At 45.3% G+C, this 16,950-nt stretch overlaps 1 protein-coding gene across 2 annotated transcripts in view; it reads right to left on the bottom strand.

The window, feature by feature from the left end:
• Positions 1 to 16,950, bottom strand: part of RPH3A (rabphilin 3A) — a 63,022-nt gene that overhangs the window by 12,445 nt on the left and 33,627 nt on the right. For both annotated transcript variants that reach the window (XM_033159292.1, XM_033159293.1), the window contains 6 exons: positions 15,178 to 15,339; positions 11,008 to 11,094; positions 8,977 to 9,036; positions 7,529 to 7,759; positions 3,818 to 3,897; positions 3,198 to 3,272 (listed from right to left, as the gene is read on the bottom strand). In XM_033159292.1, the coding sequence (XP_033015183.1) occupies positions 3,198 to 3,272; positions 3,818 to 3,897; positions 7,529 to 7,759; positions 8,977 to 9,036; positions 11,008 to 11,094; positions 15,178 to 15,339 (695 nt within the window). The remainder of the gene's footprint in view (positions 1 to 3,197; positions 3,273 to 3,817; positions 3,898 to 7,528; positions 7,760 to 8,976; positions 9,037 to 11,007; positions 11,095 to 15,177; positions 15,340 to 16,950) is intronic.

The raw sequence follows: 16,950 nt of genomic DNA, 5'->3' as shown, positions 1-16,950 counted from the left end.
AGTTTAAATTTGTTTGGCAAAAAGGAAACGCCTCCTTGGTTCAGACTGGGGCAATCCTGTCCCACTTTGTTGCATAGAATTTCCCTTGTCCCACAGAGCACAGCTTGGCAGAGCTGCTCTTTGATACAGCAAAGAGGAAGAAAAATCTATTAGAGGAGTTGAGTCACTCGTCAGTAGGAGCTCCATTTTTCCAAGGTACCAATTAGACCTGGATGAAAGCCTTTGCAGCAAACCAATTTTTTAAAAAAACCCAGTAATAATTAGATTTTCGGGCAGAGGCTTCACCTCGCGGTAACAATGCCACTTTCTAGACCTGCCATTCTCATTAACCTCTCTTCACCCCCCCCCCCCCCGAGTGCAGCTACGAGCTTTGACAAAAGGCTGTGGAACATGCACGGAAAACTTCAGCCCCCCAAAATTGGGGATAGGGAAGGGTGTTGAATGGAAAAAAAGAGCAACTACATTTAATTTAACCATTAACAAGGGTGGCTGGGTAGATATTCTGGGTTAATTAACACAGGTGCCATAAGAAGGGCATGCTGGATCAGGCCTATGGGGTGTCATCTAGTCCAGCATCCTGTTTTCACAAGGATGGCCAAACAGATGCCTATTATAGGAAACCTGTCAGAGGCAATCAATCAATTTATTTATTGCATTAGCCCTATGGCCATAGCACATAGTAAAAGACCAAGCAGTAGCCTGACACGATTATACAGAGAATACAACAGTTAAAACAATTGGAAGTAAAATCAAACAGGTTAAAACAAATAAAATAAAAATAAAAATAAAAAGCACTAGCAGGTGTGACGACAGTCTCCATGTTGGGAATATACATAAGACTAAGGCTAGGGTAAGTTGGCCAAAAAGGTGGTCCTGATTATAGGAAACCAAAAAGCAGGATCCGGGCACAACATCGGGGGGTCAGGAGGCACCGCAGACGTCGTTTTAGGGTGCCGAGACTTTGGTGTTGGGCGGGAAACCGGAGAGGGGCACTTCCGGATTCTTCAAGCGACTGAGCGGTCATGTTTTGAACTAGCTCTACACTGTAAATAGGAATGCACAATAAATAGTCTTAGCTGCTGAAGGCTCTGTCGTTACTCATGAGCAACACTTGGGAAGATCCTGACACTCAGGCTTTTAAAAGACGGTTTTAGTACTACCCTCGAGATTTCTTTTATTGCTATGGTGTGACACTGTGTGCTGCTGTTTGGCTGACTCGACTAAGTTCATAAGTGCTGTAATTACACAGCGGTCCATGTGCCGTGTTTTGATTGTGGAAGGAAGGGAGAGGGAAGGAGGGAGGAGATTGGTTCATGTCTGCTGCTGCTTTGACTTGGAGATTTCCTTCTCTACATTTCCGTTGAGATGTGAGTTCGTGCATTTCCCCTTACCGTATTTTTCGCTCCATAGGACACACCGGACCATAGGGCGCACCTCATTTTTAGAGGAGGAAACCAGAAAAAAAATTTTCTGGTTTTCCTCCTCTAAAAGCCCTGTTTTTTTTTGTTTTTTTGAGGATCAGCTAAAAGTTTTGCAGCTTTTTTGCAAAGGGAAAAGCCCTGGATTTTTTGAGGATCAGCTAAAAGTTTTGCAGCTTTTTTGCAAAGGCAAAAGGCCTTTTTTTGAGGATCAGCTAAAAGTTTTGCAGCTTTTTTTGCAAAGGGAAAAGCCCTGGGTTGTTTTTTTGTTTTTTTTTGAGGATCAGCTAAAGGTTTTGCAGCTTTTTTTGCAAAGGGGGAAAAGCAAAGAGGAAAAGCCCCATTTTTATGGGGTTTAACTCACATTTCTGCAGCTGCTAAAGGAAAGGGAGCCATTTCTACTGTTTCCAGACAGATAATCTAATCAGCCAGTCACATGTCCTGGGGAAACAAACAGCCTCCCTCTGCAGCACATTCAACAATGGAGGGCGGGGCTGAAAGGGAGCCGGGACTCTTATCTCTCTCCCGATCTCTTGCTGATCAGCTGCTGAGCAGGGTCCTTTCAACACTCCCTTTTCTCTTTGTAAAATAAAAAACACAATCTGCTTTTGGCCCCTGGGCAATTCAGCTCCAGGGACCACCATTCGCTCCATAAGACGCACAGGTATTTCCCCTTACTTTTTAGGAGAAAAAAGTGCGTCTTATGGAGCGAAAAATACGGTAATTCCTCAAAATGTCACATCGCTGTTTTCATACAGTCAGGGCCGGATTTAGGTTTGATGAGGCCCTGAGCTACTGAAGGTAATGGGGCCCTGTATGTGTCCAGCTGTCCTCTGTCAACAGCAAACCACCGCTGTCTTTTGTGTTGAATATATGCTATATGGTCATTTATGGACCTAAAGCCAATTGCACATAACAAAATACCTGTATGTATTTTCTCAAAGTAATTGTTGAATTGAAGTATATTAAGAAGTATATTAATAGTGAAATACAATTAAGAAGAAGTATATTGTGAAATAATTATTAAGCTCTAACTGCATGTAGGTTTTATTTTATTTGTTTTTTATCTTATATTTTGGAAATGTACATCCAGTGTGGTTTTTTTCCATTAATTTTTTTGGGCCCCCAAGAGAGTGGGGCCCTAAGCTATAGCTTGTTTAAAGGTAAATGTAAAGGGACCCCTGACCGTTAGGTCCAGTCACGGGCGACTCTGGGGTTGCGGTGCTCATCTCGCTATATTGGCCGAGGAAGCCGATGTACAGCTTCCGGGTCATGTGACCAGCATGACTAAGCCACTTCTGGCAAACCAGAGCAGTACATGGAAATGCTGTTTACCTTACCGCCGGAGTGGTACCTGTTTATCTACTTGCACTTCGCGCTTTTGAACTGCTAGGTTGGCAGGAGCAGGGACCAAGCAATGGGAGCTCACCCCGTTGCAGGGATTCGAACCGCCGCCCTTCTGATCGGCAAGCCCTAGTCTATGTGGTTTAACCCACAGCGCCACCCACGTCCCTTGTTTAGCTTATACGTAAATCCGGCACTGCATACAATAATAGAGTTGGAAGTGATCCCCATGGGTCATTTAGTTCAACCCCCTGCAATGCAGGAATCACAGCTAAAGAATCTCTGGCAGATGGCCACCCAACCTCTGCTTCAAAGGCTTGGTTTCCAGACCCTTGGCCATCTTGTTTGCCCTCCCCTGCACACCTCCCAGCACGTTGTCCTAGAGAGAGTTGCCTCTTATCAAAGGAGGAGGATGAAGGGACAAAATTACCTTACCTTACTGGCCCCTGGCAGAAGGTGTAGCTTCACATAAGGGTCTGCCAACCCATTGGAGTCCATCGGCTTCAAGCCCTGGGCAGAAATAAAATCAGGACAGGCTCATTAACTCCGCCAGAGGCCAAATTGTCTTAACTCATGCCATGACCAAACAAGGATGGAATAAGATGGGGTGGGGAATCCTTTTGGCTCTATCTTTATCAGGATCTGCGTAATGGGCCAAATTTGACACTGTGGTGGGGCGTCCACCTATTAATCGGATGACTTAATGTGATTGACAGGCAGGCTGAGCTTTTTGCTCCAGTCTTAATGGCGTGGGTCTGCTTTAAAGCGCTTCTTCTTTGAGCTGGAGGGCAGGGGCAGAGGGGAAACTGTTCTCTCACTGCTGCTAGGGATAGGCTAGAAATTCAATTCAGTTTGCACTGGAAGGCAGATCTATCAAACCTGCGCTTTCCAAAACAAGCAGCGAACTGAAACCAGGCTGCCCTTCGAGATTCGCACACCCCCGTAGAACAACTGGAAAGGTTTGTGCAGAAGGAGAATAATAGGCCCTCCGAGCCTGATAATATTCCAGTTCTCCAGCTGATTTCCTCTTGAAGGACCCAAAGGGGGACATTTACCTTTGCCTTGATGAGGGTGCATTGCAAAGAGCTGTTCTCCTGGTCGTACAAAAGGCTGAATTCCAGAGCACCAAGAGTAGCTAGGGAGAGAGAAGGGTTAATGCTGACAACATTGGCTGGGCCCGTGGTGTTGCAGGAAGGTTAGAGGGAAACAACTCTAGCATTTGTTTTCCAGGGAAAAAAACTACTTCAGTGGTGGGTTTTCCACTCAAAAACAGATACAGTGGTACCTTGGTACTCGAACGGCTTGCCTCCCGAACAAATCGGCTCCCGAACGCCGCAAACCCGGAAGTGAGTGTTCCAGTTTGAGAACGTTTTTCAGAAGCCGAACGTCCGGTGCAGCTTCCGCGGCTTCCGGTTGAGCTCAGGAAGCTCCTGCAGCGAAACGGAAGCTGCGCCTTGGTTTTAGAACCGTTTCGGGAGTCGAACGGACTCCTGGAATGGATTAAGTTTGAGAATCAAGGAGCCACTGTAGTTGGGCATAAGATTTGGGAGCAGTTCACCTGTGAGATCTACCTTACCCCAAGTATGCCCTCTCAAGCACTGCAGTCTGCAGAGCTGGCATGATTACAGGGGCCACATAGCACCCATTCTGCACTGGTAAGAAAACAATATTTTAGGATTCTGCCCACAGCCTGATAAGAATGCTAGATGAGCGCTGGACTTTGGTGAGGAAGATTCCAGACGTGCAGTCTAACCATTTTTTTTTTAAAGCTAAAGACAAAAGAAGTTTAGTTTATGGACCTTCTTTTCAAAAGTCCACCCACGTAGTCTTCGCAGAAGTGTTCAAGTTAAAAGTTTTCTGATGATTGTCCCACCCGTGACAGCATTTTTCCCTTAATTTTTTAGCATTAAATTTCCTAAACTTAATTTCTGATTGCATAGTTGTAACCAATAAACATTGATTTAAACAGATATGCTGAGTTTATCATTGATTCACCTCCCAACTCCATAAATTAAACTTATCTCAAGCTCCATGTCCTTTTTTTGTCCCATCCATGACAATACTTTAACATTTATAAAATTGTCAAAAATATCCATAAAAATAATAAAAAATTACTGAAATGTTCAGTATCTTATTAAGAACATAGTTTAAATTTTGGTTGTTAATTTTTATGTATATTTACATTGTTACACATGTGTGAATACCAAAAAACATGGTCCAAGTGTTCCACCAGTGACAATGGAATGGCCCATCTGCCACTTCACCCTGCCTAACGGTAGGGCTGGCCCTGACCAAGAGGCTGAGCCGAAGGCTGTGCAAGAAGGTTGCGTTTGGAGGGACGTGACACAACTCTGCAGATGATTCACATCTCTTAGGTAAGTCCGAAGATGGAAGATTCTAGTTTTTGCCTTTCACCTCATGGGGCTCCCCACCCCCACCCCGAGAAAGAGCACTGCTGCATAAGAATGCCTGCGGGCTCCTCCGTCTTGGATGAATAATTGAAATCTTCCAGCGTGGGCGGGTGGTTTTTTTTTGGGTGTGGGCAGAGATGGGGTTGTTATCTTCCACCAGAGGAGAAAAACGGTTGCACTCCACCATTCCTCTCCCCGATTACTTATTTACTAACCGTTAAAAGCACTTAGGGAGGCTCTGGAACGATGTCACGAGCCCCCAAAGGAGGGCAGCCACCATTACTTTGAAAAGGACAGCAGCATCCCCGGGCCCAAGGAAATCTAGCACACTTTAAAAGTATAACCAAGCCATGAAAAATGCAGGAGACAAAACTAAGGAGAGAAACTTGGGACGTCTGCAAATGGCGTCTCCCGGTGTATCACAAAAGCAAGGCAGTTCAGAATCTTCCATTGAATGAAGGCAACACAACCACAAACTTTGGCTTCTGTTCCTCCATGTTGCAGAAATAAACTTTAAAAGCCTATCGGCAGGAGGCTTGGGGAAAGCTCCCAGGCAGAGAGGCCTGGACATTGAAGGATCTAAGAGCTCTAGGATCCCTCTCTGATCCCACCCACCAAATCTACAAAAGAAATCAAAGTGATTCATGTTGAGACAACCAAGATTGCATCTTACATGGGGGTTCGGGTCCAAGGGTCCCATGTATATGCAAAAAAAACCATGTATATGCAAAAGCTCCATACTCAAACTGCCCCCATGGATCCAGTTAGCCATGTTGGTCTGCCATAGTAAAAAAAAAAAAAAAAAAAAATCCTTCCAGCAGCACCTTAGAGACCAACTAAGTTTGTTCTTGGTATGAGCTTTCGTGTGCATGCTCTGAAGAAGTGTGCATGCACACGAAAGCTCATCCCAAAATAAGATTATAATTAAGATAAGCATAGTTAAATAATTGTTTGTTTGTTAGGTTTTGTTTTTGTATTTTGGTTTTGTAGTGTATTCTGATTGTGTTTTGTTTTGTATTTTGTATCTTGTATTTTGTATGTTTATTTTTTTATATATCTTTTAAAAAATCAATAAATTCTTGTTTTTAAAAAAAGGATTTTTTTTATTTTTTATTTTGTTTTGCCCCCATAGAATCACCCTCTATGCAAACATCCCTAGCCTTCCAGAGCAGGTGCTCTGGAACAAGAATGAGAGCTTAAAAGCTCCAGGCAAGAAGAGCTTTTGAGCTTTCTGCCTTGAGTTTAACTTGTGGGGTTTCAGCCGGCCAACCTTCAACCTTATGCAATTGAAATCCCGTGAGTCATGTGCAGGTAAGGGGCAATCAGACTGTAAGATCAGGGGGTCAGAAGGAGGCACTGCCCTGTAGGCTAAGGAATAGCTGGATCAGGGTGAGGCACCTTGGCTTAAGAGTCATGCAGCCCGTTTTATGTGCCCTGCAGAGATAGGGTGCAGGGACAAAGAGAGGAGGTGGCATGGTGGACCCCTGCCATGTTGCAAATCCTACCCTCTGCGACTCTGGACCCACTCACAGCCAATGCGCACCCCCCACACACCCCTAAGGTAGTGGCCCTTGGCAGAAATCAGGTCACCTGACACAAAAGTTGCTTATTTCTGCAGTTTTCTCCTTCAATTTTAAATTATAAATTTGACCGTGTAAGAAAGAAAGAGTCAAGCCATATTCCTGAAGCTCGAGTTGCCTAAGGAAGCAATCTTTTATCAATTGGAAATCACTAGAGACTAATCAGTGGGAACAGGTAAAAGTAAAAGGACCCCTGGGCGGTTAAGTCCAGTCAAAGGCGACTATGGGGCTGCGGCGCTCATCTCGCTTTCAGGCCAAGGGAGCTGGCGTTTGTCCACAGACAGTTTTCCGGGTCATGTGGCCAGCATGGCTAAACCACTTCTTGCGCAACGGGACACCGTGACGGAAACCAGAGCGCACGGAAACGTCGTTTGCCTTCCCGCCGCAGCGGTACCTATTTATCTACTTGCACTGGTGTGCTTTCGAACTAGCTGAGACAGAGCAACGGGAGCTCACCCCGCTGCGGGGATTCGAACCGCCGACCTTCCGATCAGCAAGCCCAATGTCCCTAATCAGTGGGGACAATTGTTAATTGGTAGGTCTAAGATTGGAGCACTTTCTTATCTTTGAAGCCATGTGCCTCTTATGGGTTCCTCTTACAAAGTCATGGATAAGAAAGAAAGAAAGAAAGAAAGAAAGAAAGAAAGGAGAGAGAGAGAGAGAGAGAGTGAAAGTGAGACAGAAAGAGAGAAAGAGAGAGAGAGAGAGAGAGGGAAATGGCCTCTTGCAACAAGAAAAAAATAGCCTTAGCTCAGTCGTTGCAACTACAACCTACTTGCTTCATCAGAGTCGTAGCTGTTGGCCTCGTCTTCCTCCTCCTCTTGAGGAGGCTGCCGTTGGGGTGCAGGTGCAGCAGGAGGGGCACCGGTTTGGCTGTAGGGAGCCATCTGGCGCATAGGTCTCTCCCCCGCGGGTGACGGATATCCGGAGGCGGCTTTCTCATCCCTGGATGTCCCAGCAGCAGAATAGGGGGGATCCACTTGGGGCGGAGCCATTGAAAGACTTCCTATGCAAGCAGAGAGAAAGACAGCGAGAGGAAGAAGACTGGTCATGGGTACGAGTTCTAGGGTAGCTTTCTTTTCCTAAAAATAAATAAATGGTATGGTATGGTACAGTGGTACCTTGGGTTAAGAACTTAATTCATTCTGGAGGTCCGTTCTTAACCTGAAACTGTTCTTAACCTGAAGCACCACTTTAGCTAATGGGGCTTCTGGCTGCCTCTGTGCTGCCGCTGCCCGATTTCTGTTCTCATCCTGAAGCAAAGTTCTTAACCCGAGGTACTATTTCTGGGTTAGCGGAGTCTGTAACCTGAAGCGTCTGTAACCCGAGGTCCCACTGTATAGCATAGCATAGCATAGCATAGCATAGCATAGCATAGCATAGACAGAATCCAAAAGGAAAAGGAAAAGCAAGATATGGTCAAGTTAACAAATACTCAAGGCAGCTCGCACAGATAAAATAGAACTAGCTAAAAACATAGAAAAGATCTTTAAAATGTAATTAAACACCAATAGCATTGAAATAATATAAAAAGGTCCGTTAAAAACATAGGCAACAATAATAAAAAAATCACAGCACCAACCCTTTCCTCAAAAACATTCAGTCCCTAGAGCAACGTTACAGAAGCTTGGGCCTACAGTCCACAAATATATTGGCTTATTGCTTAATGGTGACTGCTCCGGCTCAGGTTGAACAGAAAAAGCATTTTGGTTCCAGATAAAATATAACTGATAGAATTCTACGTGAAAACAGTCCAGATCCAATGATTCCCCAGATGGTGGAGATGTCAGATACCATCCTGGCGACCAGGCATCTTCACTTGGTCGCAAGTGGTCAAAAGTCAGGTGCAAAATGCGCCCGGCTCCTGGCTAATTTCAAACAGTGGTTTCGGGTCGTATCTTCTTTTGTGATGCACACCCTCTCTGTTATTTGATAAAAGGAAACAGGGAACACTAAGTTGGGGGAGGAGATGACCCACTTCTGATCTTGGGAAGAGATCAACACCTTGATCGTGAGCATTCAAAGATGGAGGACAAGAAGAGAGAGAACTCGATTGCTGCTGGATCAGACCAGAGATCCATCTAGCCCAGCTCCCTGTTTCTGATAACAGCCATCCAGATGCCCCCGTGAAGCCCACATCCAGGACATAAAGGCCAGAGCCCTCCCCTGTTGATCCTGTAAAAGCCCCCTCCCCTGTTAATATACAAATCAAACACATTGTACCTTGTCTTTCTGGAAAGCGACCTCCAGGGCCTGTCCCTGGCCTCCCCACAGCAGCTGGGCCTGCAAAGCAAAAGTCTGCACTGAACTATAGGTATTCCCAACAAGGCACTTCTATTTCTCGCTCTTTACATCTTACATTCCAAAAGCAAAGAGGTGCATTTAGGAATATCCTAAAGCACGACCGGGGAAAGGGGGTCCATCTTCTATGGGACAGCCTTGAAGATATTTGAAGATGGCTCTCATATCTCCTCTTCGTCTGCTCTTTTCCAGGCTAAACATACCCAACTCCTTCGACCATTCCTCATAAGGCTTGGCTTCCAGACCCTTGATCATTCTCATTCATATATATATATATATGCTTTTTCAAATTAAAAATTTACATAGATATATCAAAAATAAATCAGAAAAACAAGATTCCAAGGAATCTCCTGGACTTCCATCCTCCCCTTTGTGGGTCCTATTATTAATCGGCATCTTTTATGATTATCCAAATCTTTTACATCTCCATTGTGTCCAGAATTCAGCCTTAAACTACAAGTGATATTCCAATCCTACTAATAATTTTAACTGGTCTTTAAGATAAGTTATACATTTCCCCCATTCCTTATTGAAATGTTGGTCTTCGTGATTTCTGACTCTTCCAGTCATTTTAGCCATTTCAGCATAGTCCATCAAATTCATCTGCCATTCTTCTCTGGTAGGGACTTTATCTTCTTTCCATCTCTGGGCCAATAACATCCATGCAGCCATGGTCACATACATAAATAGTCTTTTCTGCTCCCTTGATGACCCTTCATCATCCTGACCGCCCTGCTTTGCACACCTTCCAGCTTGTGAACATCCTTGCTGACAAACTGCTCTCTATCCTTCCTCCATCCAGGTGACCAGAATCATAGAATCATAGAATCATTGGAAGAGACCACAAGGGCCATCCAGTCCAACCCCCTACCAAGCAGGAAACACCATCAAAGCATTCCTGACAGATGGCTGTCAAGCCTCTGCTTAAAGACCTCCAAAGAAGGAGACTCCACCACACTCCTTGGTAGCAAATTCCACTGCCAAACAGCTCTCACTGTCAGGAAGTTCTTCCTAATGTTTAGGTGGAATCTTCTTTCTTGTAGTTTGAATCCATTGCTCCGTGTCCGCTTCTCTGGAGCAGCAGAAAACAACCTTTCACCCTCCTCTATATGACATCCTTTTATATATTTGAACATGGCTATCATATCATCCCTTAACCTTCTCTTCTCCAGGCTAAACATACCCGTTCCTCATAAGGCATTGTTTCCAGGCCTTTGACCATTTTGGTTGCCCTCTTCTGGAGTTCAAGGGTACATTTTAGCTGGGCAAAAACACTATACCAGGAAGGGTAGACCAAGAAGGGAGGTGGTTTGGGGAGGGAATGGCTTCAAGTATGCCCCAGGGGGGAAGGTAGAGAGGCCAGGGGGGCAGGTTTGATCCTCCACCCCTATCCTGAGACCGAGGTCCCAAAGGGGCATTTCAGCACTGTGAGGGAATGGGGGTGAATTTCAAGGGCCCTGGCATGGTGCTGCCTCGTGAAGCTGCCTTGCCCCAGGGCATTTGTAGAGATTCAAAATGGCAGCCATCAACAGGAGAAGAAGAGGGTGTGCCAATGAGTTCACCTGCCTGACCTCAAGATTCAGCCCCAGCACCCCCAAAAAATACCAAGAGGGCAGGAGATCTTAGCCTCTGTTTCCTTACAGAGCCGCACACATATATCAGGGCATTCAGCCTGGCAGTGAAAATGAGAGTCTCTAAATCAGGCTTCCTCAACCTCGGCCGTCCAGATGTTTTTGGCCTACAACTCCCATGATCCCTAGCTAGCAGGACCAGTGGTCAGAGAATTGTAGTCTCAAAACATCTGGAGGGCCGAGGTTGAGGAAGCCTGCTCTACCCCTTGTCCAATACAGTAAGGAAAATCAGCACAAGGTCTCTTGTTCCAATTACTCTGGTTTTAAAAGGTACTGTTGGAAGTGGAGAAATACCCTGGAGCTCAACAATCACCAGCCATACCTTGTTCTGCCACCTGGGCAGGTGGATTCTGGTTAGAAGCCAGAGGCCTAGCACCTGCAGCCTGGGCAGAAGTGGGTTGCTTCACACCTTTAAAAAGGAAGAAAGTATAATTGTCAGCATATCACAAAGTCCCCAGAGCTTGTGTTACCGAATCTGTATTTAAATGAGAACCAGGACCAGGCAGATAAACCATTTATTGTGATTCCCTTAATGGGAGCACGAAGGGTTTTTTTAAAGGTGCATTTATTTTTTTACTTTAAAAAATTACTAACTTTGTTGACATTTTTTAAAACAATTACCAAGCAAATAGTGTTGCCTTGCAGGACAGATGTTAAGACTTGTGTGCAATCATCCACATGGACATCAATACAGAAAATCTTGAAAACTTGAACACTTGACTCAGGAGAGTGTGGGACATTGCCGTCAATGTGGAAATTGACCCACAAATGAAGACTGGCAAAAGGAACAGAGCACAAAGAATGCCTTTGTGGGAGAACGGTGGAGCTTTATTTCGTTCACAAATTCTCCAGAAAACCATAGGCCGGTCCCACAGGTTTATACTAGCTTGTGGGTCACTTAATAAGAATGTGTTTTACAGATGTAAATGGTTATAAGCAGAGATGGGAAGGCCTGGGGAGGGGGGAGACGGACAAATTGGAGGGGAAAAACAGCCCCCCATTTCCCCCCAAGCTGTTTTTCCCCCAGAAAAAATTGGGGGGGGGGGAAACCAGTTTGATATAGTCTGAAAGTTGCCAATCCAGTCACCTAAAAATGAAAACTCTGTGATTATCCCTGATAATCTGTACCTACTGAGACTCTGGTTTCATCCACACGTGCCTAGAAAGCACTTTTGCTCGCCCTGAGCTTTCTTAGGCACGAGACCAAGCAGTTGTTAATTTGCTCCGCCACTTTCCCCTGGAAAACCCACTCTTTAGCGCTAATCGGAACAAACAGCAGTCTGCAGGAAACCCAATTGCCATTTGTTCTGATTCAGTGCTAAAGATCGGGTTTCCCCAGGAGAAATCAGCAGGGCAAATGGAGGTGTGCATTAGCCCTCTCTCAGTACCAATGTGACTACACTTGGATTAATTCCCAGACCTTTTGAAAATAAAAAATGGATAGCTAGACGTGGTTACCTGTGGGAGGTTGGGGGGACGACACTTAGCACAATCTCAGAGGCAGTCATGTTTTGCCTATTCTAAAGGCTGACTTGTGGAAATATAAAACACTAGGTTTTGGAGCACAATATTAAGCTACAAAACTGGGCAGTTTTACTCCTAAAGAAGGCAGAAAATAATCTCTCGCTTCCCCCACCAGATAAATAACTCAAGTGGGTCAGCTATATTTAGGATAAAAGGAATAAAAACACAGCCAGCAATCAGAAAATAGGAAGCGGATGAGAGAAACCCTGATCAAAAACACCTTTTTAGGTGGTTGTGTTTTGTTTTGTTTTGTTTTGTTTTAAAGTTGCATCCATTACTCTGAAAATCCCCGAAGAAAAGATTGAGAGGTGAGATGAGAGCCCATCTTCAAATATCTGAAAGGCTGTCTCATGGAAGATGAAGCAAGCTTGTTTTCTCCTGCTCCAGAGGCTAGGACTCGCACCGGTGGACTCAAGTTGCAAGAAAGGAGATTCTGACTAAACCTTAGCAAGAACTTTCTGGTGAGGAGAAGGAGGAGAAGAAGAAGAAGAAGAAGAAGAAGAAGAAGAAGAAGAAGAAGAAGAAGAAGAAGAAGAAGAAGAAGAAGAAGAAGAAGAAGACAACGACTTTGGATTTGATATCCCGCTTCACCACTACCCGAAGGAGTCTCAAAGCGGCTAGCATTCTCCTTCTCCCTTCCTCCCCCACAACAAACACTCTGTGAGGTGAGTGGGGCTGAGAGACTTCGCAGAAGTGTGACTAGCCCAAGGTCACCCAGCAGCTGCATGTGGAGGAGCGGGGACGCGAACCCGGTTCACCAGATTATGAGTCCACCGTTCTTAACCACTACACCACACTGGTGTTCAACGTTGGAGTGGACCAACTCAGAAGGTGGTGGACTCTCCTTCCTTGGGAGTCCATTCCACTGTCAAACAGCTCTTACTGTCATAAACTTCCTCCTGGTGTTTAGTCAGAATCTCCTTTCTTGTCACTGGAATCCATTAGTTCGGGTCCTGCCCTCAGGATCATTGACGATAGCCATCATGTCACCTCTCAGTCTTCTCTCCTCCAAGCTAAACAAACCCAACTCCCTATACCACCATTTACCCAAAGAGAAGCCCCTGCGGAACTCAAGGGAACTCCCCCCCCCCCCAGCGGACAGATGCAGGATTGTACTTTAATTGAGTTTGCACTGTGGCAAGATTTGGACAGGAGACATGCTGGCACACAGTCAGCCAGTTTGCTGCCCCAGATCTTGAGATAATGAGATCAAACATTGCAGCGTCGTTGTTGTTTTTTTTTGCAATTCAGCCAAGATGAAAGCCAGCTGTCCATATGGCAGGAGGCGAGGGGGATTACATCATGGGTAGATCTCTTCTGCGGCAGGCTGTTTAAACATTCCCTGCATATCGGAGGAACCTTGGGTCCTTTCCAGTTTGTGTTTAGCTCACAGGGCAAAAACCTACCCGTTTGGCTCCCCTAGCTAAGACCCCATCAAAAGACCCCATCATTCTACAGTCCCCATCTGGGGAGACGCACTCCTTGGCCAGATGCTGTCCATCATCTGTTAGCTTTTATTTATTTATTTGTACCAGGGCAATTTCCAAGGCCCTATTACACCAAAGTCTAAAGGGACAACGCAGCTGCGAAGCAGGGAAACACAACCGACAGCATCACAAACACAGCAGATGTGTTAATGTCAGCTTGCGAAGCTGCAGTCAGTGCAGAATGCTGCAGCACGATTGCTGGCAGGAGTGAGACCCCAACAGCACAGAGCACCTGTGCTGCCAATTTGCTACTGGGCCAAGTTCAAGGTGTTTATATTGGTACATAAAACCTTCAACAACCTGGGACCAGCTTACCTGTGAGAACACCTTGCCTCATATACGCTCCCTCGACTGCTTTGATCTGCAGAACTGGCATTGCTACCGGTGCCACATAATCCTCGTTACACATTTATAAGAAATCAGTCTTTCAGTATGGCAGCACACAAACTTTGGAACTCCCTGCATATTGACACCAGGCAGTCACTTCTTTTGGCACCTGCTAAAAACCTCTTTTCCTTAGACGTCTACTCAGATGTTTGCAAAGTTGACGAGAGTTTTAATGTTTTTAGCTTCCTGCTGATGCTAAAAACCATTTCCCCCCCTGTTTTTCAAACAGCTGTTTTTAACTGCGTTTACTGTAATTTCATTGTTTCTGTAAATTGCTTTGAAATTTGTTTGGGGTTTTCTTTTCTTTTGCAAACAAGTGGCATTATCAATTTATTAAATAAAAATAAATTAAGGCGTTATAAAAGCATTTTTGCCTAAAAATCGTAGAATTGTAGAGTTGGAAAGGACCCAGATAGGTAGAATGTGAACCTGTGTTTTCATCTGTTTAGGGCTTGCTGTTGGTTTTAATTATTATCTGAATGCTTTAAATGGCTGTTTTTAAGATGGTGACAACTCTTGCCTGCCTCCAGTCTGCGAGGATCTCACCAGTTCTCCAAGGTGAGTGGTATGGGGCTTGGCTTGGGAATGTCTGGCATGGGGCACTGGAATATATTATAGGTGGAACATAATAATAATTATTATTATTGTTATTATTATTATTTTATTATTTGTACCCCGCCCATCTGGCCAGGTCCCCCCAGCTACTCTGGGCGGCTTCCAACAGATATTAAAATACATTAAAATATCACAGATTAAAAACTTCCCTAAACAGGGCTGCCTTCAGATGTCTTCTAAAAGTCAGATAGTTGTTTATTTCCTTGACATCTTATGGGAGGGCGTTCCACAGGGCGGGCGCCACTACCGAGAAGGCCCTCTGCCTGGTTCCCTGTAGCTTTGCTTCTCGCAGTGAGGGAACCGCCAGAAGGCCCTCGGCGCTGGACCTCAGTGTCTGGGCTGAATGGTGGGGGTGGAGACGCTCCTTCAGGTATACAGGACCAAGGCCGTTTAGGGCTTTAAAGGTCAGCACTAACACTTTGAATTGTGATCGGAAACATACATGAGTGCAGGTAGTTCTCTGCCTGCTTCTCTCTCACCTCCAGGGCTTTGACCGGCTTCATTCCCTCTAGTGTGTTCCCAGTTCTGGTTGTCCTCACTAATATATTCGCTGCCACCAGGCCCCATCTTGGCCTCGGAAGGTTTGCGGCTAATTTGTGGATAATTTCTCCGACTGGAAGCAGCTGTGGTTGGCTCAGCGCCTGCATAGACATCAGAAAGAGAGGGGCAGGGGCACAAACAGTAGGGAAGTTACTTTCCCATCGGAACAGCAGATGCAAAGAAATCCAGCTGGAAGCCATGACAACTGAAAGCAAGAAGGAAATTCTAGAAAGCTGCAGACTGCGGGAAAGAGGGCTATTTGCTTCCTGAATGCTCACCAACTGACCTGAAACCACAGAGAGGGCTTAGCATCCAGCGGTGAAGGGAAAGGGTCAGCTGCAGAATGCTGACAACAAACATGACTCCGGTGCAGTGCAAACGGAAAATATTTGGGCCGGGGGAATATCTTCACATAACCCTGTTCTAAAACTGTTTACTTTGCATATTGCTCAACTTGCAGTTTAGCATATAGAATAAGAGAACAGGAAGAACATACGTTTAGAGACGACTGGAAAGCGTTTATTGAATATATGGGAAATAACTGTGTACAGCTGAAAACACTGGCAGCATCGAGATAAATTCAACAGCGTGAATAGGTTTTGATGGATGTAATGATGGGAAACGGAATGGTTTAGTTTTTGTAAAACGTGCAGGGATTTGTGGTATGCAAAACGAACCGTGGAAAGAGAGGAAGGGAAGTCACTGGTATTTTAAGGATGTAAAAGTGAGTATTTTAAACTGTATAACAGAAAATTTAATAAAAATTATATAAAAAAATTTAAAAAAGCAAAACTTGTTTATTTTGGCCTGGGAATATACAAGTGTGATTTGATCTCCTGTGCTGTTCCCCTGATTGGCATGTGGTGTATCTTAAAGTCACTGCCTGTTTTGAAGGACCCCTTACCCCCAAACCTGCAAACTGCCAGTTCTGTAGAGGTCGCTTGTGGCTTCTAAGTTCTAAGCACAAAGAACTCTGCATAGGCCCAGAGGCTCAGCTCTGGCGCTGAAAACAGGTTCTAGGGCTACAGCACTCAGGACCTCTAAGTTCACGTTAAAACCCCGGGTCTCCATCTTCTGCTCCAAAAGGTTGAAAATGGTATTTCATATAAGAAAGGTATGAGCCGGGGGGTGGGGTGGGGTGGGGTGGGGTGGGGGAGCAGTTACCCTTTAGTCCACATGGGAAGGAGGGAGGGAATTGGCGTTAGATTGACTTTTTATAGATTTTTTAATATTTATTTATAGGATTTTTAGATTCTCGTTCACATCCAAGCGAATGGCAATTTTACCGGCTCGCTGTGCCAAGGGGGAAGGAGATTCTTTGCAATTAGGAAAGGAGAGACTTAGCTTTCCAGCTGACAGCTCAGAGCCAGGCCACAATTGCAGTGTGCCAGCGCTTGCTTGGATCATCTGCTGCTAGAACGAGCAAACTAATGACTGCCCTGACAGCATCAATCACCCGGCCAATGCCTGGCGTTCTCCCGTGGGTGCCAGGCTCTTCTGTGCGATTTGCAGGCTGATCCAGATTTTAATAATGGGGCAATCACTCAAGATTAGCACCTCCTGATGAGCAGCTGACAGCCCCTCGGAATGACAGCCGGAAGACAAAAGCTCATCAGTCTCTCGGGCCCAAATGGTGGAAAGAAGGAAGCCCCAGAGAACTCCCCCCCCCCCCCCGTAGAACAGTTGTGCAAAGCCAAACTGCTCCAAGCTAC

Source organism: Lacerta agilis, chromosome 8 (assembly GCF_009819535.1).
Source record: "Lacerta agilis isolate rLacAgi1 chromosome 8, rLacAgi1.pri, whole genome shotgun sequence".
In the NCBI taxonomy this organism is placed as follows: domain Eukaryota; kingdom Metazoa; phylum Chordata; class Lepidosauria; order Squamata; family Lacertidae; genus Lacerta; species Lacerta agilis.
The sequence above is the reverse complement of the archived record's forward strand: the minus strand, read 5'-3'. Positions and strand labels throughout refer to the sequence as shown.